The sequence below is a fragment of the Corvus hawaiiensis genome, chromosome 12 (assembly GCF_020740725.1).
Source record: "Corvus hawaiiensis isolate bCorHaw1 chromosome 12, bCorHaw1.pri.cur, whole genome shotgun sequence".
Taxonomy (NCBI): domain Eukaryota; kingdom Metazoa; phylum Chordata; class Aves; order Passeriformes; family Corvidae; genus Corvus; species Corvus hawaiiensis.
This window is the reverse complement of record NC_063224.1, coordinates 978,822-1,004,338: the sequence shown is the minus strand read 5'-3', so window position 1 is coordinate 1,004,338 and position 25,517 is coordinate 978,822. Positions and strand designations below refer to the sequence as shown.

General features: G+C 59.6%; 2 protein-coding genes across 3 annotated transcripts in view; one reads left to right on the top strand and one right to left on the bottom strand.

Annotated features, from left to right (window-relative positions):
- The window catches only part of WWP2 (WW domain containing E3 ubiquitin protein ligase 2), a 32,417-nt gene extending 11,138 nt beyond the window's left edge, over window positions 1–21,279 (top strand). For both annotated transcript variants that reach the window (XM_048316489.1, XM_048316490.1), the window contains exons 7-24: window positions 2,373–2,608; window positions 4,985–5,201; window positions 9,468–9,557; window positions 9,878–10,052; window positions 12,886–12,940; window positions 14,450–14,531; window positions 14,827–14,955; window positions 15,096–15,174; window positions 15,288–15,359; window positions 15,460–15,548; window positions 16,595–16,754; window positions 17,673–17,806; window positions 17,931–18,071; window positions 18,608–18,728; window positions 19,019–19,123; window positions 19,217–19,313; window positions 20,080–20,152; window positions 20,286–21,279. In XM_048316489.1, coding sequence (XP_048172446.1) covers window positions 2,373–2,608; window positions 4,985–5,201; window positions 9,468–9,557; window positions 9,878–10,052; window positions 12,886–12,940; window positions 14,450–14,531; window positions 14,827–14,955; window positions 15,096–15,174; window positions 15,288–15,359; window positions 15,460–15,548; window positions 16,595–16,754; window positions 17,673–17,806; window positions 17,931–18,071; window positions 18,608–18,728; window positions 19,019–19,123; window positions 19,217–19,313; window positions 20,080–20,152; window positions 20,286–20,385 — 2,155 coding nt within the window. In that variant the 3' untranslated portion in view covers window positions 20,386–21,279. The remainder of the gene's footprint in view (window positions 1–2,372; window positions 2,609–4,984; window positions 5,202–9,467; window positions 9,558–9,877; window positions 10,053–12,885; window positions 12,941–14,449; window positions 14,532–14,826; window positions 14,956–15,095; window positions 15,175–15,287; window positions 15,360–15,459; window positions 15,549–16,594; window positions 16,755–17,672; window positions 17,807–17,930; window positions 18,072–18,607; window positions 18,729–19,018; window positions 19,124–19,216; window positions 19,314–20,079; window positions 20,153–20,285) is intronic.
- A 514-nt stretch (window positions 21,280–21,793) lies between these two features.
- Window positions 21,794–25,258, bottom strand: PSMD7 (proteasome 26S subunit, non-ATPase 7). The gene is made up of 7 exons (XM_048316492.1): window positions 25,148–25,258; window positions 24,554–24,645; window positions 24,202–24,294; window positions 23,615–23,712; window positions 23,258–23,338; window positions 22,628–22,719; window positions 21,794–22,403 (listed from the first exon to the last, which is right to left on the bottom strand). Exons 1-7 carry the CDS (start codon window positions 25,219–25,221, stop codon window positions 21,965–21,967), a joined length of 969 nt encoding a protein of 322 aa, XP_048172449.1. The 5' UTR covers window positions 25,222–25,258; the 3' UTR covers window positions 21,794–21,964.
- Window positions 25,259–25,517: the final 259 nt, after the last annotated feature.

Here is a 25,517-nt window from a genome sequence, read left to right as displayed (position 1 = left end):
ATGCACCCAAGTTATTCCATGATTCTCCCATTTGGGTGCTGGGGGATGTGGCTGCCTCCTTCCACCTTGGCAGGGACAGGGGGAATTTCTCAGCTCTGTGTTTCGGGAGCTGTGCTCTCACTGCCTGCATGGCACTGGTGCTCTCCCAGTTGTTTCCCAGAGGTCGTGCACTGCTCCCCACAGCCAGCGCTGGCTCTCAGACCGAGACATGCTGCCACCTCTGCTGCATCTCACAAGGGAGCTTCTGGCCAACTCAGCTGCAGGAATTGGCCATTCCTGGGTTTCCTGGCTGGGGTCCGTGTTGGCCACTGTAGCGAGGGGACCCCGCCTTGGCAGAAGGGGGAGAAGAAATGTTGATGTCACCTGGCTGATGCCACTTTGCTCTTTGGCATCATCTGCCCCAGCCCAGGAGGGGCAATGGGGCAGCCACCAAGTCCCCAAGTCGATGGGGGACAGCAGGGTCTTGCCCCCGGCGTGGGAGAGGGGCTGTCATCCGCACACCCCGCTCCACCCCACCCCACTGTTTGTTCCCATCCGTGCTCTGCCTGGTTTTTTCCCTGCTCCTATTTTAAGCACACACTCCCATCCCGCCACGCTCTGTGGCCTTGCTGGGTTTGTTTCCAGTGTCTATTAAAAGACAATGCCCAGATGGGAGCACTCGTAGGAGGGCTGGGCTGGGCGGCAGGCTGGCTAATTCAGGCTGGTAACCCTGTGCTGCCGGCTGGCAGCCTGGAAACATCCTGTTTTGGTTTCTAAAAACTCTCTGGGCACTTCTGAGCTCATCTGTGCTGAGGAGAGCAGGGGCCAGATCCATCCCATGCCAGAGAGGCTGCTCCCAGTGGGACAGCCTGCTGCCACCTGCCTGTTCCCCTCTGGCCAGGGCTCCAGGGGCTGTGCTGCCTCTGGCCTCACCATGGGGGGAATTGTGGGGAGAGGTCCCAGCCAGCTTTTGGAAGGTGGGTGGTTACTAGTATGCCCTGCTGAGCCACATCAGTGAGGGACCACCTTCACTTCCTGATGGGGGAAGAGGAGCCTCTTCTGTACCCACAGTTGCTCCCTGCTCCCGGGTGCGGGTGGCCAAAGCAAACCCAGCACAGAGCCACGTGTGGGGGGCAGCCGGGGTTCCAGTGTGAGTTCACTGTGTGAGGAGCCCCTGGCTGGGGCTGCCCTCCTGGGGGCACACTGAAATGGCCACAGCAGCTCCTGTTCTGCCCGTGGCTCTCATCTAATCTATTTTCAACAACCATCTCCTGCTTTCCCATGTCTCCTCCCAGTCCCAGTCCTGCCATGAGCCGCTCCCCAAGGAGAGCAGCTTTGGAGTGAGTGGGAGGGTTCCAGTTGCTGGAGCTGCTGTGAGTGGCATGACTGATCTGTGCCCTGTCGCTGCCAAGCTGCTTTCCCCTCCCAGTGCCAGCCCTGAGACTTGGGGACAGTTTGTGGGTTTTGCCCTTTTAAGGTAGATTTTGGCTGGGAGAAACTGATGTCCTTGTCCCTGCAGTCTTTACCCTCCATGGTTGCTGCCTGGGCTCTGCCTCTGCTCCCCAGGCCCCCCAGATTTGGGATGGCAGTGTCTCCCCTCCTGCCCTGTCCCCCTCCTCGCTCACAGGAATGAATTCTTAAGGTGAAACCCAGCTTTTTCAGGAATGCCTCTGTGCTGCCTTGGGGACCCTGGATGGTCCAAAGGGGAGAGTTTGCTGGGGGGAGCTGCAGGTGTTCTGCCCATGGAGGTTGGGCTGCCCTGGCCATGGGAAGCAGTGGCAGGTGAGCTCCAGGGTGGCAGCGACCCCCAAGAGATGGAGCAGCTGCACCTGAGCTGGTCACAACTTGTGCTGTGATTTCAGCTCCCTCCTTCCCGTCTGCTTGTCCCCTCCTTTTCTGGAGGCCACAGCTGTCCTGGGAGCACCTTCCTCATCTGCCTTTGTGCAAGACTTGGAGCCAGGCATGAGGCACTGGTCAGGGTCCCCACCATGGTGCAGGACCTGGGGCTGGTGTGGGATCTCCTGGGATCTGCAGGGGTGGATGAAACAAGCTGGCATCCACGGTGGCAAGCAGATGTCCGGCCGTGAGCGGCCAGGGCCATTCCTCGGCACGTAGAGTGACCGCCTGTGAACAAAGCAAGGTGGTGTCACCTGGGTGACTCCTCCATGGGTCTCTGCCACCAGCAGGTGTGTGCCAAGACTGGGGGCAGGTCTGAGCAGGCAGCATGAAGCTCCAGGCACTGCCCTGAGCAGAGGCATGGAACTGTATCCTGGCCCTTCCCAGGGGACACCAGTGGCTGTGCTGGGAGGAAGCAGTGGAAGACCAGGGCAAAAAGACAGGAGTGGGGTGTTCCATGTGATGTCTGCCACCTCCCACATTCCCTTCCCTTGCAGGACGCACCGACATGTGGCCGGAGCAGCCCGGGGAAACGCGGGGAGTGGAGAGCAAAGTCCCAGTGCCAGGAGCCGGCACCGGCAGCAGGCCAAGAGCTCACAGCACACCAGCACAGCCACCAGCATGGCCAATGGCACGGCCACCAGCATGGCCAATGGCATAGCCACCGGCGCGGCCACCAGCACAGCCAATGGCACGGCCACCGGCATGGCCAATGGTGTGGCCAACGGCACAGGTGACTCTGCGCTCGTGGGAGGTGGGGGCAGAGCTCGGGGCTATTACTCATTTAGAAAATGAATTGCTGCTGAGATAATGCATCTTGTAGTGCCTGGGAATTTTGTCCCCGCGGAGTGATTGATTTTTATTGATTTTACTTCTGATAAGCCAGGCAGCTCTGCAGAGCGCACTGGGGGGATCTGTGCTGCCTGTCAGGAATCATTTCTGTGACTCCACTCTGGAGTCACCAGCTCCACGTGTTTAAAGGATACTGGGGCAGCAATATCACCGATATCACAGTGAGGAGGACAGTTGTCACCGCTGAGTGGACTTTTTTCAGGGTTCAGCTGAATTTCCCATCAGTCTTCAGTGAAAATGTTCTGAGCTCTGAAGTGGGGAGGAGCAGCTGCCTGTCAAGCATGAGACAAGGCACAAACCCACCTCTCATAGAGGGCTGGTTCTTACACCATGGGGTATTTTTGGAAAGATTTCTCTTGTCATTTCTTGGATTTGTCCACAAAGCCATAAATCCCTTGTGGAGCAGGACTGAGACCTGCTGAGTGCCTGACTGTGAAGTCACACGTGGCTGATCTGTTTTTCTTCTCTGGCTCTCATGGAGCATCTTCTGCTCCTCTGCACTGCATTTGCTTTTGTGGGAGATGAAGGAGAGGCAGAGCGCTTTGTTTTGGGTAGAAGGAAACGTACTGTTCAGCCCAGAAGGAGTTTGGTGTTTTCTGACGTTTCGTTGGGAAAACCTGGAGCAATGCAATTTCAATTTTTCCAAAGCCCATTTTTGTCAAAGCCCAGCCCCTCCCAGGCTCCTTGCTCTGTGGACACTCCCTCAGGCTGGGGACGGGGATTTTGATCTCAAGTACAACTTGGCTCCTTGGCTTTGGTGTATTTAAAGCACTTTTTACTGGCCCAGCCACAGCCTCCCCAGTGGCTTTATGACTGTGCCGTCCTTGTTGCTGTTTTACCACCCTCCATGCCTCCCGCAGGTCCTGTCAGCAATGGCTTGGGATGGGGAGAAGAGTGTTTTGTGTGGCTGGGATTAGTGCTGGACATCCTGGAATGCCTAGAAACCAACCTCTTCTCCCTCACTGTGGCACATTTTGGTGACACTGCCATGTTTTTCAAGCAGGCTGTTGCAAGAACTCCCCATTACATTTGTCACTCACATCTGTAATTTCAGCTGACAATAAAAGATTATTCCCAGCCGTGTTTTCCCCACAGCCACATTGTTCAGCCCTTGCTATGTTCCCCCTGGAGCCCTTCTTTATCAGGTGGACTTTGGATCAGCTTTTCCCTGCTTTGTCCAGGACTGAGATCAAACTGACCATGGTGCATTCACCTGGGTCCTGCTGCAGGTTCCCTTTGAAGCTTCTCACAATGTGACTGAAGCTTCTAAAATGGCCTTTTCCCAGGCTTGCTGGAGATGAAGGGCAGTCAGAGACCTCCTCAGCTGGGTCCTGCTGGACTCTGATGGAACATCAGTTGTTGCTAACCTGGAAATCTTCCTTGCCTGCAGCTTTTGCCTGGGGGCACCTGCAGCTGCTGCTGTGTCCCAGGATCCCTCTGGTGCTGGAGGATTTGTCCTGCCACCCTCCAGCTGCCAAGCAGAGTGTCCTGAGCACTCTGTCTCTTCCACAGAGCATCTGTAGCTCTTCAGTCTCCCTTCCATGAGGGTTTATACTGCTTTTTCCTACAATGCTTCTAAATATTTGGGCTTCCCTTACAGTTTTTATGTTTCTCAGCTCTAACTCATGGAAATCTGTCTGCATCCCTCACTCCCTTGTTTGTGGGTTGTTTATAAAGCTTTTGCTTTGCCACTCCAGCCAGGATGCCTTGTAGCAAAGGTTCTCCTCAGCTGGGCTGCCAGGTCTCAGCGTTTTGGCTATCTAATAAATATTCCTCAAACAAATTCCCTTTCAACTTTCTTTCTCTGCAAAAAACTTACCAGTTTTCTTTGTAGTTTTCCTTTGCTCAGTCTCTTCCCCTTCCCAAAAGTTCCGTGGAATCCAGCAACGTTTAGCTCTTTCCAGTGCTGTTGACTTGCAGAGCCTGGGTTTCACTCTGCCTCAGGGGAGATGCTGTACCCACTGTTTCGGAGCTCCCCCTCATTCCCTGAGTTCCCATCCGGGGTGCAGCTTGTTTCCAGTGGCAGAGGAGACACTGAGCACAAATGCAAAGAACCTTCTGCTATTGCCTCAGGATGGAGGCGATGGCAGTGGTGCCCAGAGGGGTCTGGGTGAAGCAGGTGCTGCCTTTGCTGCAGGCTGGGAGCACTGAGAGCGCCGTGCTTGGGTTGTGACCCACCACGTGCTCTGCTTCCCGGGAAGATCAGCCGGCCTTGGCCCCCTCCCTGGTGCTGACCGCCTGCCCTCTGCCTTTCCAGTGAACGGGGATGCCGTGGGTGCCGTGGACATGGATGAGGACAGGCCGGCAGCTGGTGCCAGCGTTCCGACCCCGGCGGCGTCCGGCACGGCCGACGGCTCCGCTGCTCCTGCCCTTCCTGCCCTGAGCAGCTCCGGAGAGGCCGAGGAGGCGGCCTCAGGCCCCAGTGCCCCCCCAGCCCGGGCAGCCGTGCTCACCCTGGATGCTCTGCCCCCCGGGTAAGCTCTGCCTGTGGCCCTCGGGGAGTGGGGATGGGAACCAACTGGGGCACTGCTGTGTGCTGGGATGAGAGGCTGTTCAAGGGAGGGGAAGTGCTGCCCCAGGAACTGATGGAGATGCTGGTGCTGAGTGGAACAAGGAGGGCCTGGGGCAGGTGCTGGGGATCCTGTGCTCCTTGTCCTGCCTGCCTGCCCAGGATGCTCTGGGCTGAGGTCTGGCCTGTGCCTGCTGGGTGTTTGGGGCAGTAAACAGTGAGTGGCATCTCTGTGCCAAGCAGCATCTGTGCCTGGGGAGCAGCAGAGCCCTCCACTCTCACCGGGCTGCTCAAGGGATCAGTCAGAGGAAAACACCCAGGAGAGTGAGCGTGGATTTTCAGGGAGCTCCACTGAGCAGGAGGGCACAGGCGTGCTCCGGGGACACCACAGAGACATTGGCCACGGCTGGGGCCAGGGGGGCAGGGCCCTCGAGTAGTGGTGCTCATTCTGCCTGGTGTGGATGCTGTTCATCCTCCTCCTCCACCACAGGACATTGGGAACGGGCTGCAGAGGAGTGGGGGCTGCTGGCTCGGGCTGTGGGGGTGGCAGTCGGGGTCTGGGCTCAGCCCCCAGTGTGCTGCAGCTGCGCCGTTCTCCCCTCGTGTCAGACCCCTAGAATTCTGGGCGGGGGGTGAAATGGCCTGTGTTTGGGATGAAGGGAGCTGTTTATTTTGCTTTGGCTGAGGCGATGCCTGGAAGGTCAGGGCCCCGCTCGCGTGTCAGTCACAGGTAATTAGGGTTAACGGCTCACTGTGCCTTTATGCGGGTGTGTGAGGGTTTCTGTTCTCCTGGCCTGGGCGCTTCCTGTTTCCAGGCAGCTGGAAAAGTCCAGTGCTCTCAAAAAGGCCTTTATTCCAGCCAGAGCTTATGCCTCTTTCTGCTCCTACCAGGTAGACTGAAGGTCTCCTTTTCCCCACCTGGGGCTGGAAACAGGCTGTTGTTTCTGTGCTGGGGCAGGGAAGCCTGCAGATACCTCAGGATTCTGGAGGTTCAGGAGGCTGCAGGCGCCGCTTTCTAAGACACCAGGCTGGATTTACCTGGCCCAGCCAGGTGGAAAAGTGGCCGTGTCGTCTGTGCCCATCTCCCTGTGGAGCTCACACACCAGAGAATCGGGTGTGTCAGAGCAGGGAGGAGGATAAAGGCGTTTGCTTTGGGAGATGGATGGAGAGGAACACTGAAGGGGTAGTGAGGCATTCTCCAGGCTGAGCTGGAGCTTAGATCTCTGGAGACACCTTTGGTTAGCACCCTCTGTGCTGGCTGTGGGATCTGTAGGGGGAAAGAGGGCAGCACGAGCTGCATTTGTGCTGTGCTGTGCTGGCCTGAGCAGGGGGAGACCAGAGATCAGGGGCTTCCCAGGTGAAGGAGAGCAGAGAGTTGAATCCATTGAGGTCTCCACGGTGTGAACCCTGCCAGGGAGCTGCCAGAGCAGGTCCTGGGCTAATGGGGATTTGCTGAACTGGATTGCACAGTGCTGTGTCCCTGGGGTGGTGTAAATGAGCTTCTGGAGTTCTCTTGAGCCCTGATCCAGGGAGGCTGGTTTTTGGCGGGCTCACCTCACCACGGAATTTTCTGACTGGTGGTTTGGGGCCCATCTTGGGAGATGGGGATGCAGGATAGCCCCTTGCTGGGACGGCTGTGAGAGCACTGTAGGGCCCGTGGGGATGGCTCCTGCTCTGCCACTCCAGGAGCAGCGTCCCCCTGCAGAGCTGCCAGGCACGTCCCTCCTGAGCCCTGCGCCGTTCTCCGAGCGTCTCCTTCCTTCCCTGGAAGCGTGGGGAGCACTCCCTTCAGCCTCTGGAGGGTGGTCCCAGCCTCCCTGCTCATTCTGGGCTGTAACAGACGGTTGGGTTCATGTGGGGATCCCAAGTGATTTGCTGTGCTCAGATCTCCGTGTCTCAACATCGGCACCAGGTGTGGTGGCTCAAAGGCATCCCTCACACAAGTGGGAGTCTGTCCTAGGGGCTAGAGAGGGCTGGAAGGAGTTCTGAGTAATTCCAGCCCCGACAGTGCCCAAAACCTCCTTCACATCCTCTGGGCAGAGTGTTCCCCTGCGGAGCTGGGAGCGTGTGTGGCGCCGGAGCCGCGGCCACAGCGCCCAAGGTCTTGGGGTCCCAGCTCTCCTGCTGGGGTTTCTGAGCGGATCGATAGTGAAGGGAGGGGAGGGGGACTGCTGGCTCCTGCATCTGGATCCTATCAGGGATGATCCCATGTGGGGACAGGCGGCTGGAGCAGGGGGCGTGCGTGCTGTCTTGCCCGCACAAAGAGGTGCTTTATGCTGCCTGGCAGAACCCATGGGGCTGTGGTTTCTTACGTAAGGAGGGCGTTTTGTTTGGACTGCAGGGTTGCCTCAGCTCTGCCACTTCTCAGTGCCTGTGGCTCCCTGCGTCCATGGCCATCATGAGCCTGTGGGCAGCTGGAGGAGAGCTGGCAGGGACCGGCACGTTGGGTGCTTTGTGGTTGCAGTGTGGTGCATGTGGGGAGAGCTCCCACCATCCAGTGCTCCCAAAACCGTGGATCTCCCATGCTGGGGGCTGTGTGGAGCTGGGCAAGGTGGGCACTGGTTGTCCCTAGTGTCCCCATCTCTGTGTGTCAGCGGTAACCGCGGTTCATCACCACCGGCGGTGACTGGCAGGGAGAGCCAGCCCTCGGCAGATTCACTCCTCGCATCACCCAGGAGCTGCTGGGGAGGAGTTTGTGAGCTCATCAGTGTTTTTACAGGGGGTGAGGTGGGGGCAGGGGGACATCAAGCAGTAGCTGCCACCACCAGCAGCTCTCCGCAATCCTGCATGTCTCTTTTCAGTCACGAGCACACCCAGAGGGATCCAGAAACCTGGAGGAATTCTCATCATGGGAATTCTGGTCTCTATAGCCACAGGAATGGTGCCTTCCAAGTCCTCAGAGCTGTATGGATCAGAGAACCTGATGTTAATGAGACTGGAGGACCTGTCCAGGGCAATTCCACTGCCCTGAAGGTGCCTGGGCACCTTCTGCCATCCATCTCATGGGGTGGACATCCTTGTGCCTTAGGACACCCCAGCTGTGCTGATTTTCTCTTTAGAGATTTCACTCTTGTTTTACCTGTCCTGGTGCTTTTATGCTCATGAAGCACCAAGTTCATGGTTTGTGACCAGGAAACTGGGCGGTGTCAGGCTTGGCAGCTCCTCACCCTTACGGTGTAGGGGCACAGCAGATGCTGCCTTGGACTCTTCCTCGGGGATACCCACTGTTGTCCCTGACCTGGTCCAGGGAGGAGAAAGGTCCAGTGCTGCTGACTAGAAGCAACATGTGCAGGTGTTGCGTGGGCTCCACAGAGGCTGCGATGCAGCTGAGCTGTGTCACAGCAGGTGTGTGGCTGTGGTGAGGTCACCGATGGCTTTGCTGTCCTTGGAGCTGTGGGGCTGAGCTGGAACAAGCCCAGGCTGTGGGGCACTAGCACTTGGAGCAGCTCCATCCCCAGGGCTGCCTTCTCCCTGCCAGCCTGGGCTGGCTCCCTTGCTGTCACACAGAAGCTGGTGTATTAATTTCCTAGAGCTTTTTATGGTGATTAATTGAGACAGAAGATTGAATGGGGAGAGAGGCCTGTGGGAGCAGAAGTGTGGCAGGAGAACACTTTATCTGTCAGCAGCTGCTGCCTCGCCTCCTCTGCTGAAGGATAAAAGCTGACGAGAAAGCACAGGCTCCACAGAGCTTTTACCTTTGCCAGGGTGAATTCATGAATGAATTCACACAAAGAATGGTTCCAGTGTGGCCCTGTAAAGCCAGGCTCGCTGTCACCCAGGCTGTCCTCAGGGCCACCCCAGCCCGAGTGCCGTGGCCACACGTGTGTTTAAGCCGTAGCTGTCAGCAGCAAGCCCAGGGCTGCCAGGGAGAGAACCCAGCCCCAGCCCAAACTCAAACACTCCCCTTTGAAGATGTATTAGGACAAACCAACCAAAAACATCAGAAACACAGGGCATAAAACTGACCCTGTGTGAAATCTTACGCCGACCTTTCTGGGGGAAATTAGGAATTTATGTTCCAGGTTATGCCTGTTCAGGAAGCAGAGTGCTGCAGCCCCTCTCCCAGAGTCTCCATCTAGGAGGCCCAGCAGCTGCCGTGCAGACCTGTCCAGTAAAGGTTGGAATGCCAAGGATGTGAGGGGTTGGGCTCCCTGACCCACCAGGGGCAGCTCTCTGGATGTTCTTGGTGCCAGCAAGTATCACCTGCCTCATGATTTTATTTTTCTTGCAGGTGGGAACAGCGGGAGCTGCCGAATGGTAGAGTCTACTATGTAGACCACAACAACAAGACCACGACGTGGGAGAGACCCCTTCCTCCAGGGTAAGGGGCTCAGGGGCTCCAGGCCTTGCCTCAGTTGGAGGTCGGCTGTCCTGGAGGGATGCTCATGGCATCCTGGTGGGAGCTCTGCTGGTGTCCCAGAATCCTGTCAGGCTTCGTGTGCCCTTGCAGGAGCTACTCGAAGAGTCACTCGTCCTCTGTATTTCGTTTTGGTGGGTCCTTGTCCAAAAGAGCCCCTTTAGGTGTGAAACCAGTGGTTATGCTGGAGCTGGGCACGGAGCCCTCGTGTCGGAGGGTGCCAGTCCGCAGGACCCGCCAAGCTGCGTGAGACACACGGTGACAACTTCCTTGGGTGCTTGCAGGTGGGAGAAGCGCGTGGATCCTCGAGGCAGGTATTACTACGTGGACCACAACACCCGGACCACCACGTGGCAGCGCCCCACGGCCGAGTACGTCAGGAACTACGAGCAGTGGCAGTCGCAGCGCAACCAGCTCCAAGGGGCCATGCAGCAGTTCAGCCAAAGGTTCTTGTACCAGGTGAGAGCCGGGCGTGGTGCTGGCGGGGGTCTCACCTGGCTGTCCCGCTGGTCTCGCCGGGGCCTGCCTGGGAGCCACGGAGTGTGGGAAGGCGCTTGCTGGGCTGTGTGGGGTCTGTGCGAGCTCAGAGCAGTGCCTGGATGGGAGCCCACAAACTCCTCAGCTGCCTGCAGAGGCTGTGGGGGAGTGACTTGCTTTTTATAAACCAGCTTGCACGGCCTTGAAGAGTGGTGGGAGGTGTCCTCAGCTGCCTGTGCCCAAGGTCTCTCCAGTGCCAGTGGCACACATTCTCCTGTGACTCCCATCAGACAAGCCTTGCTGCAGACCTATGGGGCTGCAGAACCTGCTGTTGGAGCTGAGGGAGCTGTGGGAGCCTGGTGTGTAGCAGGACAGGAGGCTCTGGGGCCTGAGCTCATCCCTCCCTGGGTCTCTGTTGGGCTGAGGACAGCGTGGTTGGGTCCCGGATGCAGCAGGAGCTGCAGGGCCAGGGTACAAGTGCAGAGGGTTGCAGGAGCCAGGGACCAGAGGGTGCAAGGAACAAGCTGGACTTGGCCAGCTCCCTCCTGCTTCCTCTGCTGCTTCCCCTCGTTCCTGGTTTGGGCTGAGTATTTGCGTTTCCTTGCTCAGGGAATGGTCTCAACCATTCTGTTTCTGGGCAGGGACCACGCTTGTCCCAGCCATACCTTTGCTGTGGATCTGGACCCAGCTGTGGGAGTGAGCACCTCTGCTGACCTGAGCAGTGCTGGTGGCCATGGGCTGCAGGGAGAGCAGTGCTTGGGAAAGGGCCAGGCTGGAGCGGTTCTGCCACCCGGAGCAGCGATCTGGCCCGTGCAGTGGTGAAACTGCACTCGTGCCAGAGGCAGGTGAACAGGTGTGGAGGGAAGGTGGGCAGCCTAGAGGAACCAGCTTCTCATTGACTTTTATCTCCTCAGAGAAAGCCAGGAGTCCCAGCTGAGACTGCAGTGAGCTCAGGGCTGCATCGAGGAGCTCAGCTGCTCTCTGGGCAGGGGAGTAGGCAGTGCAAAGTCCATTCTGTGTGGAACACAACCGGGGCCGCTCCTGGGGCTCAGCCCCTCTCCTCCCCCTGCCTGTCCCTCCCTGGATGTCTCTCCAACCCTTCCAAGCCTCACAGGGGAGCTGGACCCCCACGACCGTGCTGTCCCACGTGCCGTTCACCAGAGCCCAGTGGAAGGGCGCTGGGAGGGGCTCCCCTGGGAGGGGGCTCCCAGCGGGGCTCCGGGCCCGTCCCTCACTCCCCGCCAGCGCCAGCCTTGGAGCCGCTCCAGCGCCGTGCAACTCACCCTGGCTGCGCTCTGCCGAGGGAGGGACTCGAGCTCCAAATTTAGCCTGATGAAACGATTGTACTTTTTGTTTCAAACTCTGCTGCCAGCGGTGATGGCTGCTGCTCTGCCTCCTGCCCCACAGGGGCTTTCTGCTTGACTTGCCCCTGCCTCCAGCATCCCTCTGCCCTCCTTGCTGGAGGGGACGGTAGGGGGGGTGATGAGCAGTGGGGCAGAGCCTGGGAAAGGCAGAGCTTGGGGGGCTTGGGTGAAGCCAGGGTTCGCTCTCCCAGCAGATGCCCTGGTGCTGCATCCCTTGCATGAAGGGTCTCTGGCACAGGGGCCAGGTTGTTCCCAGGGGCTGTGGGGAGCTGCAGGAGCTGCCTGGAGCCCTGCCCTGGTAGCTTCAATTAGCTATGTTTAGGTGCCAGTGAGGTGGTACCTCTGGACAAGACTTGGCTGCGTGTCTGGGCAGCCTGTCCTGGTGGGGAGGGAGCGGACGCTGCCCGAGGTCCGAGCTGTGCTGGCCATGCCAGTCCTGGCACGGGGGGCGGGTACAAGAGATGAAGCTCAGAGGGGCACGGGCTGTGCCAGGCCATCCCCGGGGTGCTGGGCTGCCATGAGCTGTACCCATCCAGGTTTCGGTGCCTCTCGGGGGTGGGGGTCCCTGGCGCCGCGAGGGCCGGGTCTGGCTGCGGGTGGCATGCCCTGGACCCAGGCTGACTCGGATCCGTCCTGGCGCGGGGAGCTGGGACACAGCCCCCTCCAGCAGCTGGGTTTTTTACCTTTTGGGTAACGATTCGTTTCTTATTTAACCATTAAAAGCGCTTCCAGGTCCCCTCCTGCCCTGGGCCCCGGGGACCCTCTATCCCCAGGGAGCGCAGCGGGGCTGGGGCGGGGGTTTGCACCCACCGGCGCGGGACAGCGGCCCGTGCCCCCCGTGCTGGGCCAGCCCGGCTCGGGAGAAAGGGGCTTTGTGCGGCGGGGGCGGGGGCCGGGCCGCCCGGGCTGAATGCGGGCTCAGTGCAGCGCATCCCGCACCGGCCCTGCCCGGGAGGAGGGGGCCGCCATCCCGCCAGGAAGCGCGGGGCGTGGACAGCGCTTGTGGGAATGATTTCATTGGAAAGGCCTGCGATATTTTTTCCCCTCTTGTGTGTGGTTCTTGGAGGAGGCTGGAGGTGTATGTGGAGGGGACGCCGGCGCAGCCGAGCAGCCGCGCACGTCCGGAGCCCTCCGGGCCGTCCCGCTGCCCTCGGCCGGCACAGCCCCTGCCCCTGCCCCTGCCCGCCGCCCCTTGGCTGCCCCAGCCCCTGCTTAGGCTGAGCTTCTGGGCTTTTTTTTTTCTTCTTTCTTTTTTTTTTTTTTTTTTTTTTTTTGCGTTTCTTTTTTTAACCCTCCTTGAGTGTGCAAGTTTTTTTTAGTTCCCTGGGAGCTGTGGGCCAAGGAGAGGCGAGTGGAAGCGGGGCTGGCCGGCTCACCTCTATGTTCTGCTCTTCCCAGCCATCCCGGCTCTGGGGTTTATTCCGTGTTTTTGCTCTCTCTGTTGTCTCTAGTCCTCCGGAGCCCCGTCCGACAATGATCCTCTGGGGCCCCTTCCTCCTGGCTGGGGTAAGTACTGTGCTGCCTCACCTGCTCCTGCATGGCCCCCAGGGGACACTCCTGTCACCGGCAGCAGGACCCTGCCCATCCCGCGGGGAGCACCGTGCTGCCAGCGCCTTCCTCGCTCCCATCCCTGGCGATACTGGGAAGGGTGGCCGTGGAGCCGGCACTCCCTGTGCTTGGCTGCACGTGGGGCTGACTCTGCCTGTGACTAGCACGATCTCTGATGTGAAATTCAACTTTTTTCCCCCCCTTTTTCCCTTTTTGCTGGAGGAGTTCGCAGCCTCTCTCACCTGCTGAATGCAGAAGTGCCTGTGATTGCTCTTTGGATGGGGGAAGATGCTGGGGATCCAAGTCCTTGCTTGTCCCCAGACCCCTCCTCTGCCAAGCAGGGATCTGTCCTGCTGCCGTGCTGCCTCCAGGTTGCTCTGCCTGGGTCTGTAGCAGGGCTGGGAGCTGGCAGGAGCAGGGCTGGTGGTCCCCACATGGCCCAAGCATTGTGTGCCGGGACATTTTGAAAAGTCCCTGTGTCACCCGCAGGACAGAGAGATCCCCTCCATGGCCAAAGCATCCCTGGAGAGGGCAGGCTGGGACGCTCGTGGGTGCAGCTGGGCTGTGCTGTGCCAGGGAGAGCAGGAGAGGGGTTAAAATTGTGGAAGCTTGGAGCAGGACAGAGGGGCTCAGGCTGCTAAGGGAGTCCACAGGGGCAGTGTCTTGATGGGGGCAGTGGTGGAGCCCTTGCTGGGTATCCCGCCTCCCATCAGCAAGGAGAAGGGACCCGTCCCCAGTGCCAGCTGGGCAGGCTGGGGAGGCGCAGCTCTGCGTGAGGCTGAGCACCCCCTGGGTTGGGGGTCCCCAGGATGGATGGGATCCCTGGGGTGGATGCAGTCCTGGCCATCATTTGGGGGCTGCTGCCCACATTCCAGGAGTGAGATGGAGCGAGGGGCTGGCACTGGCCAGAAGGGTGACAGGGAGGTGACAAGGTGTCGCTGCCTGCGTGGTGCAGGGCTGAGCATGTGGGAGTGATGCAGCACACAGAGGACGAGGAGGAGGTGCGGGGCACACACGGTGCTGGGGAGGCAGGGGTGTGTGTAGGGGTGGCTGGTGTGTGTGGTGGGGCTGTTTTGTGCCTGTGTGCAGCACAAGGAGGACCCTGTGTGTTCACACACGTGTGCACTGGAGCAAGGCCGTGCAGGGAGTTTGGAAAGCACCTGTGGCTCCATGTGGAGGGAGGGACGTTGCTGCGTGTCCCAGGAGGGGGTGTGTGTGCCACGAGGGTGTGTGGCTGTGCACAGCCCCCGTGCTGGCCTGGCAGCGCATTGGCAGCGCTGGCCTTGCCCTGGCGCCTCCCGCATGCTGGCACTGCTGGGCTGAGGCAGCTCGGGCACGTGGAAAGAATGTGGGGTTTATCCTGCCTTTTCCAAAGGAGCCAGGGAGGTGGAATGGGGGAGCTGACAAACTTCTGTGAGCTGCTGTTCCCAGGACTCCAGCTGACGCTTCCTCTCCCTTTTCTCCTAGAGAAGAGACAGGACAATGGCCGAGTGTATTACGTGAACCACAACACCCGGACCACGCAGTGGGAAGACCCTCGCACGCAGGGGTAGGCGGCTGTGGGGGGAGCAGGGTTTGGGAAGGTGCTGTTCTCCAGGGACCTGCCCTGGCTGAGGACCTTTTGCTGGCCTGCACTGAGGCCATGCGTCCCACAGATGGAGAGTGAAGCTCTGACAGTGCCGTGGCTGTGGCCGGAGTGCTGCCCAGGCAGGGCTCCTCTCGCAGGGTGCGCGCAGTCGCTTGCCAGTCCCATGCCATGGATCCTTCCTTTTGCCTGGCACGGAGCTGTAGTTCAGGGGGGACTGCCCGAAGGGCCTGTCTGGTGAGCCGTTCCTTGCCAGCAGGATGATCCAGGAGCCGCCGCTGCCGCCGGGCTGGGAGATGAAGTACACGAACGAGAGCGTGCGGTACTTCGTGGACCACAACACCCGCACCACCACCTTCAAGGACCCGCGCCCAGGCTTTGAGTCTGGGTAAGCCCCGAGCAGCGGGTCTGGGGGCTCGCGTGGGCTCTGACAGAGGAGAGCTGCACCCAGTGACCCTCATCCCACCTGGCTGGCGACGGGGGCTGCTCGGGGCCGGGGGTGTGACCGAGGCCCTGCTGCTTTGGCAGGAGCAAGCACGGCGGCTCCCCAGGTGCGTATGACCGGAGCTTTCGCTGGAAGTACCACCAGTTCCGCTTCCTCTGCCACGTGAGTAGAACGGCTGTGGGCGGCTGCGTGGGTGCCCTGAGCCCTGTGGGCAGGTGTGGGTGAGGAGGGCCGTGCCTGCCTCACACAGCCCTGTGCCTCTGCCCTGCCTGCAGTCGAACGCACTGCCCAGCCATGTGAAGATCAGCGTGTCCCGGCAGACGCTCTTCGAGGACTCCTTCCAGCAGGTAGGGAGGTGCCGGGGCCACGGAGCCGGGCAGGAGTGGAGCTGGCCCTCAGGAGTGGAGCTGGCCCCCGCCGCGGTGACACTTCCCTGCTCGTCCCCAGATCATGAACATGAAGCCGTACGACCTGCGGCGCCGGCTGTACATCATCATGCGAGGGGAGGAGGGCCTGGACTACGGTGGCATTGCCAGGTGAGCGCGGCGCGCCGGGCCACTGAGCTGTGCCATGCCTGTGCCCTTTGTCCTGTGGGCAGTGCAGGCACGAGGCAGCTGCACTCAGGACTCCTAGTCCTTGAGCAGAGGAGTCCAGGGGTGTTTAAATGGGAAACTGGGTTTTAGGAGCGGTGGAATGCCCTGAAAGCACTTCCAGGCGTGTCCCTGGCAGCGACAGCACAGGGGACGCAGCTGGGGCTCCCCTGCTACCCCCAGTGTGGGGGTGATGGGCTGAGTGGCCTCATCTCCCTGCAGCTGACAGGCCCTGGTGTTCCCAGACAGTCAGCATATGCCAGGGCAGACAGGGTGTGATGTGGTTGCTGCGGCCCTGCTGCTGCCCCAGTATGGTGTTGCCACAGGGCATGGGCTGTGGCTTGGCTTGAGGGGGTCCTGTGTGCTTGTGAGCCCCCTCTGGCTCCCCTGGGACATCTCCTTGGAGCTGGGGTTGGTGTGTCCCTGCCCGCTGCCACCCCACGCTCACCTGCTGCCCTTCGTGGGGCTGCTACCCTGGCTCCTGCTCCTGCTCCACCTCTCTCTGTGTCCTGCCAGTGGTTTTACCCTATGGTAGGTTACGTCATGCTGTTCTACCACAGGGTAGAACCACGGACGGGATGCCGGGGCTGCCTCCATGTCCGAGGATTCCTGTCTGCCTGCACGGCCGGGGGAGCAAAGCCAGGATGGTGCTGTCCCGAGCTTGGCGTGGGGCTCCTGGGGCAGCGTGTGCAGAGGGATTGGGTGCACTGGGGTGTGTATGTGTGGGACAGCCCAGCTGGGACTGAGTGTGTGGGCACCTGACGGGGTTCCTGATGCTCTGAGTGGGGCCTGCAGCAAACTGGCATCTCCAGAAACATCTCACAACCCCCACAAACCACAGGGCACCTCGGGGAGGGGGACACCCTCGCCCAGTCACACCAGTGCCCAACACCTGCCTGGCACCCTGAGGAGGTGGGCACCCGGTTGGTGCAGGGACACACACTGTCTCCTCCCTGAGCTGCTTGTCACCGTGTTCCCCTTGTCTCGTCCAGGGAGTGGTTCTTCCTCCTGTCCCACGAGGTGCTCAACCCCATGTACTGCCTCTTCGAGTACGCGGGCAAGAACAACTACTGCCTGCAGATCAACCCCGCCTCCTCCATCAACCCCGACCACCTCACCTACTTCCGCTTCATCGGCCGCTTCATCGCCATGGTGAGAGCCTGGGGGATGGCACGGGGTGGTCAGCAGGGCGAGGGGCACCTCCATGTGCCACAGCTGTGCTGGGCTCGGCACTGCTGCCCTCCGTGAGCCCCTTCTTGCCCACATGTGGGTCCATGGGAGATGGCCCTGCAAGGGGGTGCTGTGGGGTGATGCATTTTAAATCCAGGGAATGGCTGTGGGGCCAGAGGAGACCTGGTTTCCCAGGAGTTGTGGCGGGGATGGATGGCTCCAGGTCTTTGGCTGTCACTCCAGGTGCTGTCGGATCTGCAGCTCCAGGGACTATTTTTAGTCCCAGCCGTGTGAGATTTTCCAGCTGCCCGAGCTCCGGAGCAGCTCCTCCTGTTTGTCTCGGATTCCTTAAGGCCAATGTGCCCCGGGCTGGCAGGGGGGCTGCCAGGGCTCCCCAGGCCCAGGGAAGGGTCCCTGGCCCGCAGCCCTGCGGGGTGTGCGCGGAGGCGGCTCCGGCCCCGCTGTCCTGCCCTGCCCTGCCCCGCCTCGCAGGATACCAATAAAACCCCAGACTATTACTCACCGCTGGGCTGTTCTAGACAAGCGTCTGCATTATTTTTGGCTGCCTTTGCCTCGGGGCTCCTGGAAGCCAGGGATTGAGGGAAACCACAGCACAGCTCTGTTTAAACAAGTGCTCTTAATAGAGCTGTGAGGGGAGAGGGAGACGCAGTGGAATTTGTGGTGGGGAGGGAGAGGGGCTGCAGCCCACCCGCCCTGGGCGGTGCTGTTGGGGCAGCCCACCCTTTCCCACCGTGTGTGCCAGCCAGGAGCAAGTGCCACAGCTCAGGGACCTGGCAATGAGTTCCTTCTGCCCCATCAGTGCCCCAGGGTGGAGCGTTTTCTCGCCCCAGGGCTGCGTCCTGGGGTCCCCCATGACCTGGTGTCCCCTCCCCGCCACAGGCTCTGTACCACGGGAAGTTCATCGATACCGGCTTCACGCTGCCCTTCTACAAACGGATGCTGAACAAGCGCCCGACGCTGAAGGACCTGGAGTCCATCGACCCCGAGTTCTACAACTCCATCGTCTGGACCAAGTGAGTGCCCTGCGCTCCTCCTCCACCTGCTCCGGTCGCACTGCGGGCGGGCAGAGCTCTCCCCGCAGCCCCTCACTGCTGCTGGGTGCCTCCATCAGGAATCACATCCCAGTGTCCCCCACAGGGAGAACAGCCTGGAGGAGTGCGGCCTGGAGCTGTACTTCATCCAGGACATGGAGATCCTGGGCAAGGTGACCACCCACGAGCTGAAGGAGGGTGGTGAGAGCATCCGTGTGACGGAGGAGAACAAGGAGGAGTACATCATGTGAGTGGCTGTCCCAAGGGTCCTGTCAGGCACCCGCCCCCAGCGGCTGCAGGGGTGGGACCGTGGGGCTTGGGACGTGGCCGCTTCCCTGGGCTACGTGGCCTGTGACAAGCCCGGGCTGGCGCGGCTGGCCGAGCTCTGCTGCAGTCTGGATTGCTGCGGGCTGGGCAGTTGCCAGTACTTTCAGGAAAAAGGAGAGGGGAGAGAGGCTGAGGCTGCTCTCCCATCCCATGGCTGTTACCCCTGCCTGCCTGGGGGCTGCCAGGGCCAGCTCATCTCCAGCCAGGGGACTTGCTTTGTACCCCTGGAGCTCCTAAGGCCGCTGTGCTATGCTTGGGGCTGAATGCTGCTCATGGGTTTGGGGGCAGAGACAGAAATCCACCAGTGGGAACTGAGGGGAGCCCTGGTGCTTTGAGGGAGCCCCTCTCCCCTTCCCCACACTCCCGGGGCCCTCCCTGCTTGTGGGAGGGATCCTGGGGCTTCCCCGTGCTGGGCCAGCGGTGCTGGCTCTGTGCCGACCCCGTCTGCCTCCCCAGGCTGCTGACGGACTGGAGGTTCACACGGGGCGTGGAGGAACAGACCAAGGCATTCCTGGACGGCTTCAACGAGGTGGTGCCACTCGAGTGGCTGCGCTACTTCGACGAGAAGGAGCTGGAGGTGAGCTGGCACCTGGGGTGGGGACGTGGATGTGAAGAGGCACATGGTGACCCTGCTCATGCTCTGTGCCCATCGGCTCTGCTGACGAGGGTACGGCCCCGGGTGTTTGCTCTGCGGGTGGCTCACTGGGTCCATTGGCAAGAGAACATCTTGTTGGATGGGAGGAATTCATCCCAGATGCCTCAGTGCTGGTGCCTGGGCCGGCTGAAGGCTGGCACTGGAGGAGTTGGTGCTCGGAGTGCGGGTGCAGGGCCCCGTCTGTCCCCTGCTGAGTGTTCCCCTGTCCCCAGCTGATGCTGTGCGGGATGCAGGAGATCGATATGAACGACTGGCAGAAAAATACCATCTACAGGCACTACACCAAGAACAGCAAACAGATCCAGTGGTTCTGGCAGGTCAGTCTGAGCCCAGCTGAGGGCGTGGGGTGGCAGGAGCCATCCTGTGGGATGGGACCAGGATCCCATTCACCTGCTGCATTCCTGCTGCAGGTGGTTAAGGAGATGGACAACGAGAAGAGGATCCGGCTGCTGCAGTTCGTGACGGGGACCTGCCGCCTGCCTGTCGGGGGCTTTGCTGAGCTCATCGGTGTGTCCTGGGGAGCCACTGGGGGTGGCACCTTCCTGTCCCTGTCCCCACACAGAGCACACGCAGCACGTGAGCAGGAAAGCAGCTGCGAGGTCTGAGCACAGGGGTCCCATCTGGTGGTGTGCCATTGCCAGACACGTTCTTTGGCCATGACCGCCTTGCCAGGGTTAACTTTGTCGGGCTGGTTTGTGATCTCAATCTGAATGAGATTGGATTTCTGATTGAATTTTGATTCTTGTGTGACAAAGCCTCTTTTTCAGAAAACCACAGTGTGGTTCCACTCATCCTTTAATTTGCTGCTTTTTGGGGCCTGCACCAGCCTTTCCCTGACTTTCCTGGTATTCGTGTCAAGCCAACCAGCTTGCTTAACCCCCTCAGTTGTTCTTGCTGGCATATTAGCTTTTTCCGCCCCCTGGAACCTCTCCAGCATTCCCAATCTGTTAAAAAGCCAGTGACTCAGACTTCCTGTACCAGGTCCTTTAAAACTCTTGGATGGACTCGCACAATCCTGAGGGTTCACAGATCAATAAGTTTTAGCACTGGCTATGGAACCATCATGCTCAGAGATGGTGCTCTTGCCCCTTGGTGCTGTGAACCTGCATTTTGCTTTCTCCTTTGTTTTTTGAACATCCTCTCTGCAAACAGGCAGAGATTGTTTCCGTGGATTTACCCCGTGTCCCTGGGATTGGATCTCAGTGTGTGTGGGAGGGGTTTCTTTTTCAGCTCCTGGTCGTGTAATGAGCTTTGCTGTGCTCGTCATTAACAGGCAGCAACGGGCCCCAGAAATTCTGCATCGATAAAGTTGGCAAAGAGACGTGGCTGCCACGGAGCCACACGTGGTAAGTCACTGCCCCTCGGCCTGGTCGGAGTGCGTGAGGGCACAGGGAACGCTGCGGGGCTGCACGGGGCTCTCCATCCTGTGGGATGGGAGTGCTGTTCCTGGCCGTGTCTCAGCCTCCGCTCTCTCCCCAGCTTCAACCGCCTGGATCTCCCTCCCTACAAGAGCTACGAACAGCTGAAGGAGAAGCTGCTTTACGCCATCGAGGAGACGGAAGGGTTTGGACAGGAGTGATGGAGCTGTGGGGCATTCCCAGAGTGCTGCCGACCGGTGCCCAGGGCCCTCTCTGGGATGTGCACAGGCCCCTATGGACACTGTGGCTCTTGCTCCCAGGCGAGGCCTGCACTGACACGGCCCTGGGGGAATGGGGCTTTGCTTCCCTCCCTAAGGAAATCTGAGGTGTGATGGAGAGGAGGACACAAGGGCTTGGCTCGCGAGGGCTGGCGCAGAGGGGCTGGGGGGCAGCACAGGGGGCACTGGGGCTTCTCGGCCCCCCTCACAGACACAGGTGTTTGGTAGAGGCTCTTCCCCCTCCTGTTTTCTGCCTTTTGATGGCATTTTGGTAGTGGCAGGTGAGGGGGAAAATGGCTCTGACTGATTTCTGGGCCCCATCCTGCACCCAGCATCCAGCAACACTGACAAGGACCCTCAAGATGATGCTTCTGAAGGGCTCTTGTGCACCGTCTGAGCGCCAGGACAGCCCCTTCCCCAGCGAGACCCGCAGCCGCTGGAGCCAGAGCCTGGCTGAGCGTGTCCGGATTTGCAGCCTGTGGCCCCTGGGCAGCTGTATTTAAGTGATGTGGTTTCTGCTCGGAGCTGGTGCTCCACAGCAGCCCCGGGGGCTCGGGGCACTGCCGGGGCCCTGCCGGCCTTCGCTCAGATCCTGGGTCCTGCCCACACTTCAGTGTTCCCTCTGCTGCCAGCCGGGCTGCGGAGAGGGCAACATCACCTGGATGTCACTCCTGCCCTTCCCTGTGTGTGCGGGCAACAGGCCTGGCATGTCCGTGTGTCCGGGGGCCCGTGCAGACGGGACCCTGCAACGGCTCCGGGCTGGGAAGCGGCCGGGTCCGCACAGCCCTGCCTGCCCCGCGAGGCTTCCTGTGCAATAAACGACAAAGCAGCTACCGAGGTGTGCCTGTGTCCTGGATCCCTGCGAGTCCCAGGTCTCTGCCTGTCCTGGCTCAGCATTTCCCCTGGGCCCGGGTATGGCTCCCAGGGTGGGGTCTGTGCAGTGCTCAGGCTCCAGGACCATGACAGCAGCCGGAGCTCAGCACTGGGATCACAAATCCCGTGGATTTTGTCCCTGCCCGCTCTGTGTCAGCGGTGATGGTCCCGGTGCTTCCCCGGGCTCACAGCCTCCTGCCGCCCTGAGAGCTGCTTGGCCCCGAGCAGGGGTGACAGGGCCACCAGCGCTGTCCCCAGGGAGGGGCTGGGGCCTTGCTGGCACAGAGCTGTGACAGCAGTGACAACATCCCAGCTGTGCCACACCCCTAGGGGCTGGGGCACAGGGCCAGTTAAACACAGGGATGGCTGCGGTGCACGAAAGTGGCTGATGGCAATAGATTAGCCCTGGAAAATGGGAATACACGCACCAAGAGCAGACTGTGTGTGAGCTGAGGCCTCAACACCCCCCAAGACACACTGGGGGAAGGAAAAGTGCTGTATTAAAGTATAATCAAATCAAAAGCCTCTGCATGGCTCCCCCAACCCTGCCTGGGTGAGGAAGAGCAGTGCTAAGCACAACATACAAGACCCCAGCACCAGGGATTTAGTTTACAAGATTTTTAATTTACAAATAAAAAAACTACACCTTTTACTTTTTCTCCTTTTTCTCTTCTTTCTTGCCATCACTCTTCTCTTTGTCCTTCTCCTTCTCATCTTTCCTCTCCTTTTTACTTTCTTCTTTTTCCTGTCCTTCCTTCTTCTCTGCGTCCCTGTTGGCAATCTTGTTGTTGATGAGGTTGTGCAGGGCCACGACGGAGCGGATGAGCGAGGCCAGGTACACCACCACCATCTGGTCGTTGGTCTTCAGGTAAAAGGCCTTGACAAACTCCTGCAGGTTCACATCTGGGAGCAGGTTGAAGACGTCCTGGAGGTGGTAGATGATCTGGTGGTTGATGGGGAGTTTGCCCAGGGCTACTTTCTCTAGGTAGCTCCTGATGTCCAGAAGCTTGGAGTTCAGTCCCTTCAAGCCATGGACTTGGTTTGTGATCCGCTGGGACAGAGTGCCCACCGTGGTGTCCTTGATGTCCCTGAAATACAGAGAGAACTGGGATCAGAACCTCACCCTGCTGGGCACCGTCCCTTGGGACCTTTCCAGCTTAGAGCCATGTGAGCACGGCCGAGGGATGATGGGATCCAGTGCTCCCGGGATTTATGCCATGTGCTCAACGCGCTCCTCGTGCAGTGGCACCGGGAACGGCACCGGGAATGCCGCTGGGAGCGTGGGCAGGGCCCGGGACAGCTCCCCCCTCACCTCAGCAGATGCTCCACACCCACTTCCTCGGCCTCCTCCGCGCCGATCTCGCTCGTCACGTGCTCAAAAGTCTTGGAGGTCGGGGTGCCATCCTGAAGGGACACACAAACGGGATTTTAGCCAGGGCATGAGGGATTGCACCGATGAAACCAGAAAAGCAGCCCTACACAGGCCACAAGGGATGTGAGAGGAACAGCTCTAGTTGGGATGTCCTTGATTTGATCACCGTATCACCGACTGCCCCAGCAATCTCTCCTGCTCTGGGTAACTTCCCATTTCTGCATTTTGCTGGTGTGTACCCAGCGGGGAGCAATGGAAATTCTCACTAAATATCACAATTATTTCTCTCTTCCCTGATCCAGCCTCGTTGCATTTTGGGAGAGCAGCTCCTGCTCTGTAGTGAAGGCCTCAGAAAGGCAAAAAGATCCAATATTTCATACACATCCATAATTGAAGTGCAACAATTACAGTGACTCACTGCTGGGTGTTTGTCTGCATGGGGCTCAGTGAGGCGTGAGCTGCTCAGGGCAGGCCCACAATGACGGGGCACACCTGGGAGCACCTGCAGCCAGTGACAGCCTCCGAGTGCTCCCAGCCGTGACTGTGACACTTCACACGGTCAACACTCACATCATGGACCTCCTCCACTGAGATGTAGGCTTCTGTGGGCAGCCCCAGGTCCTTCGGCTTCACGTCAATGATCACCAGCACCTTGGGAAGAAAGAAAACATGCAGGAAACTGGATTTTGGTCAAAGAGTAGGAAGAAATACCCGAGCCAGCTCTTCCCTCCTCAGCACCAGCACGAGGCTGCTCAGAGGGGTAACCGCAGGCACTGAGACAATGATTCAGAAAACTCCTGATCCCAGTTCCTCAATCACTTTACAGCCACCATGCTGTGTCACCAACAAAAAAGGTGGGGGACAAGGCTTCCCACATGCCCCTTTCAGGGAAAGAGAAAGAAGAAGAACCCCAAAGGCCAAACTTACAGAGTTGGGGCAGTATCTCTTCATCAGTTCATTGATGGCGATGTCATTCTTGTGCAGCTTCGGGCCCGTGTGGTACCACCCCACGATTCTTTCTCTGGCTGAGCAAAAGCAGAAAGGATCTGGAATCAGAACTGTGGGGAGGCCCCAGCAGAGAGACCAGAGCAGAGACTGGGTAGGCACATCAAGGGTGAGAGTCTGATCCATGTGGAGGAGAGGGAAATGGATTACAAGGCCATGGCTTGAGCAGTGACCACGCTCACTCGTCACCGTTACTGACCCACAACCTTCCTGCTGGTCCCTTCACTGCTTATTTAATGGCTTCTGTTAATTGCGTTGCTCTCAGGGTCTGACAGCCTGCACCTCTGACATCTCGAGATGCAAGTCCCATCCCTGAAGTGTTCAAAACTGCGTGGATGTGGGACACGGTTAGTGGACAACATGCTGGTGGTACTGGTTGATGGTTGGACTCCATGATCTTACAGGTTTTTTCCAACCTTAAGGATTCTGTGATTAATAGAAATTCCCTTTTCCACAGCCCTGAAAGTTTTTGGGAATGTACCCCTGACTGTCAGAAGATCTCAACTCACCATTGACCTTCTTAAACATTCCATACATGTTCTCCAGATAGTCATGGTCCAGGAACCACACAGTATCATCCTTGTCATCCTCATCAAAAGGTACTGGGAATAAAACAAAACACCAGTGTTTAAGAATCCAACTTCCTGAATTAAAATGTTTATTGAAACGCTCTGGCTTGGGTATTTTTGGCTGGTAAAGGAGAGTGAGGTTTACTTGGGGGTGTCGACAGCAGTTTGCATTTGTTGTTGGATATGGGGTGATTTGTACATGGATGGATCAGGGTGCCTTCCAAAACCCCAACACAATCCATCCACTAAATAATTCAGTGGGTTTGGAGAAGGGCAGGACACCCGAACTCACCTGCAAAACTGTTGGACACATCCAGGATCTTCTTTTGCCAGGAGCCCAGCAGCACTCCGACCACTCGCTTCTGATTTCCCACTTTTCCTATTCTGAAAGGAAAAACGACTGTCAGTCCCTTTCACAGACGGGAGGGAGGGAGCAGGGACCCCCCTCTCGTGGCGGGGGTGACACAGCGGGGGTGGAAGAGGGGCAGTGACTGTGTTATATCACTGCTTGTGTTCGCAGCCACGAAAGGGCGTCCCGGAGCCCTCGGAACCAAAGCCTGTCCCGGGGAGGCCGGGGATGCGACCCCGACACCGCCTGCGAGCAGCGACCGATCCCACTGTCACCCACCGTGGGCTCGGGCATCTCCTGGGATTTAGGGCTTTATTTCTGACTCTAAAACCGCTCCGCACCGGCGGGAGGGAGCGGAATTAGGCCCAAATTACCCAGGGTGCCGGAGGGACAGGGTCCCCTCCCGGCCCCGGGGCCCTCCCGCTCCGCCGGGTCCCCTCCCAGCCCCGGGCTCCTTCAGGGCCCCGCTCCCGGCCCGGCCCCGCTCCCGGCCCGGCCGTGACTCAGCGCCGCGGCGCCGCTCCCGCCCGGCCGCACCTGTTGAAGTGATCGACGACGCTGAGCAGCACCAGCGGGTGCACGACCACCCTGTCCACGGCCAGCTCCGGCATGGCGCCCGCCCTGCCCTGCCCGGCCCGGCCCGGCCCGGCCCCGCTCGCTCCGACCGCCCGCGCCCGCACAAGGCCCGACCGGCCCCGGCCCTCAGCCCGCCCCGAGCGACCGGCGTGCACCGCGCGGGGCGGGGCGGCCGCCGGCTCGGGGGAGCGCCGCCATCTTGGGAAGGTGCGCTCGCCATCCTGAGACAGTGCACTCGCCATCTTGGGAAGGTACCATCGCCATCTTGGGAAGGTACCATCGCCATCTTGGGAAGGTACCATCGCCATCTTGGGAAGGTACCATCGCCATC

Coding starts and splice junctions, on each gene's coding strand:
- PSMD7 (XM_048316492.1), bottom strand. CDS start 25,221: ATGCCGGAGCTGGCCGTGGACAGGGTGGTCGTGCACCCGCTGGTGCTG. Junction 24,646..25,147: donor GTCGTCGATCACTTCAACAG/GTGCGGCCGGGC, acceptor TTTTCCTTTCAG/AATAGGAAAAGTGGGAAATC. Junction 23,713..24,201: donor AATGTTTAAGAAGGTCAATG/GTGAGTTGAGAT, acceptor GCTTTTGCTCAG/CCAGAGAAAGAATCGTGGGG.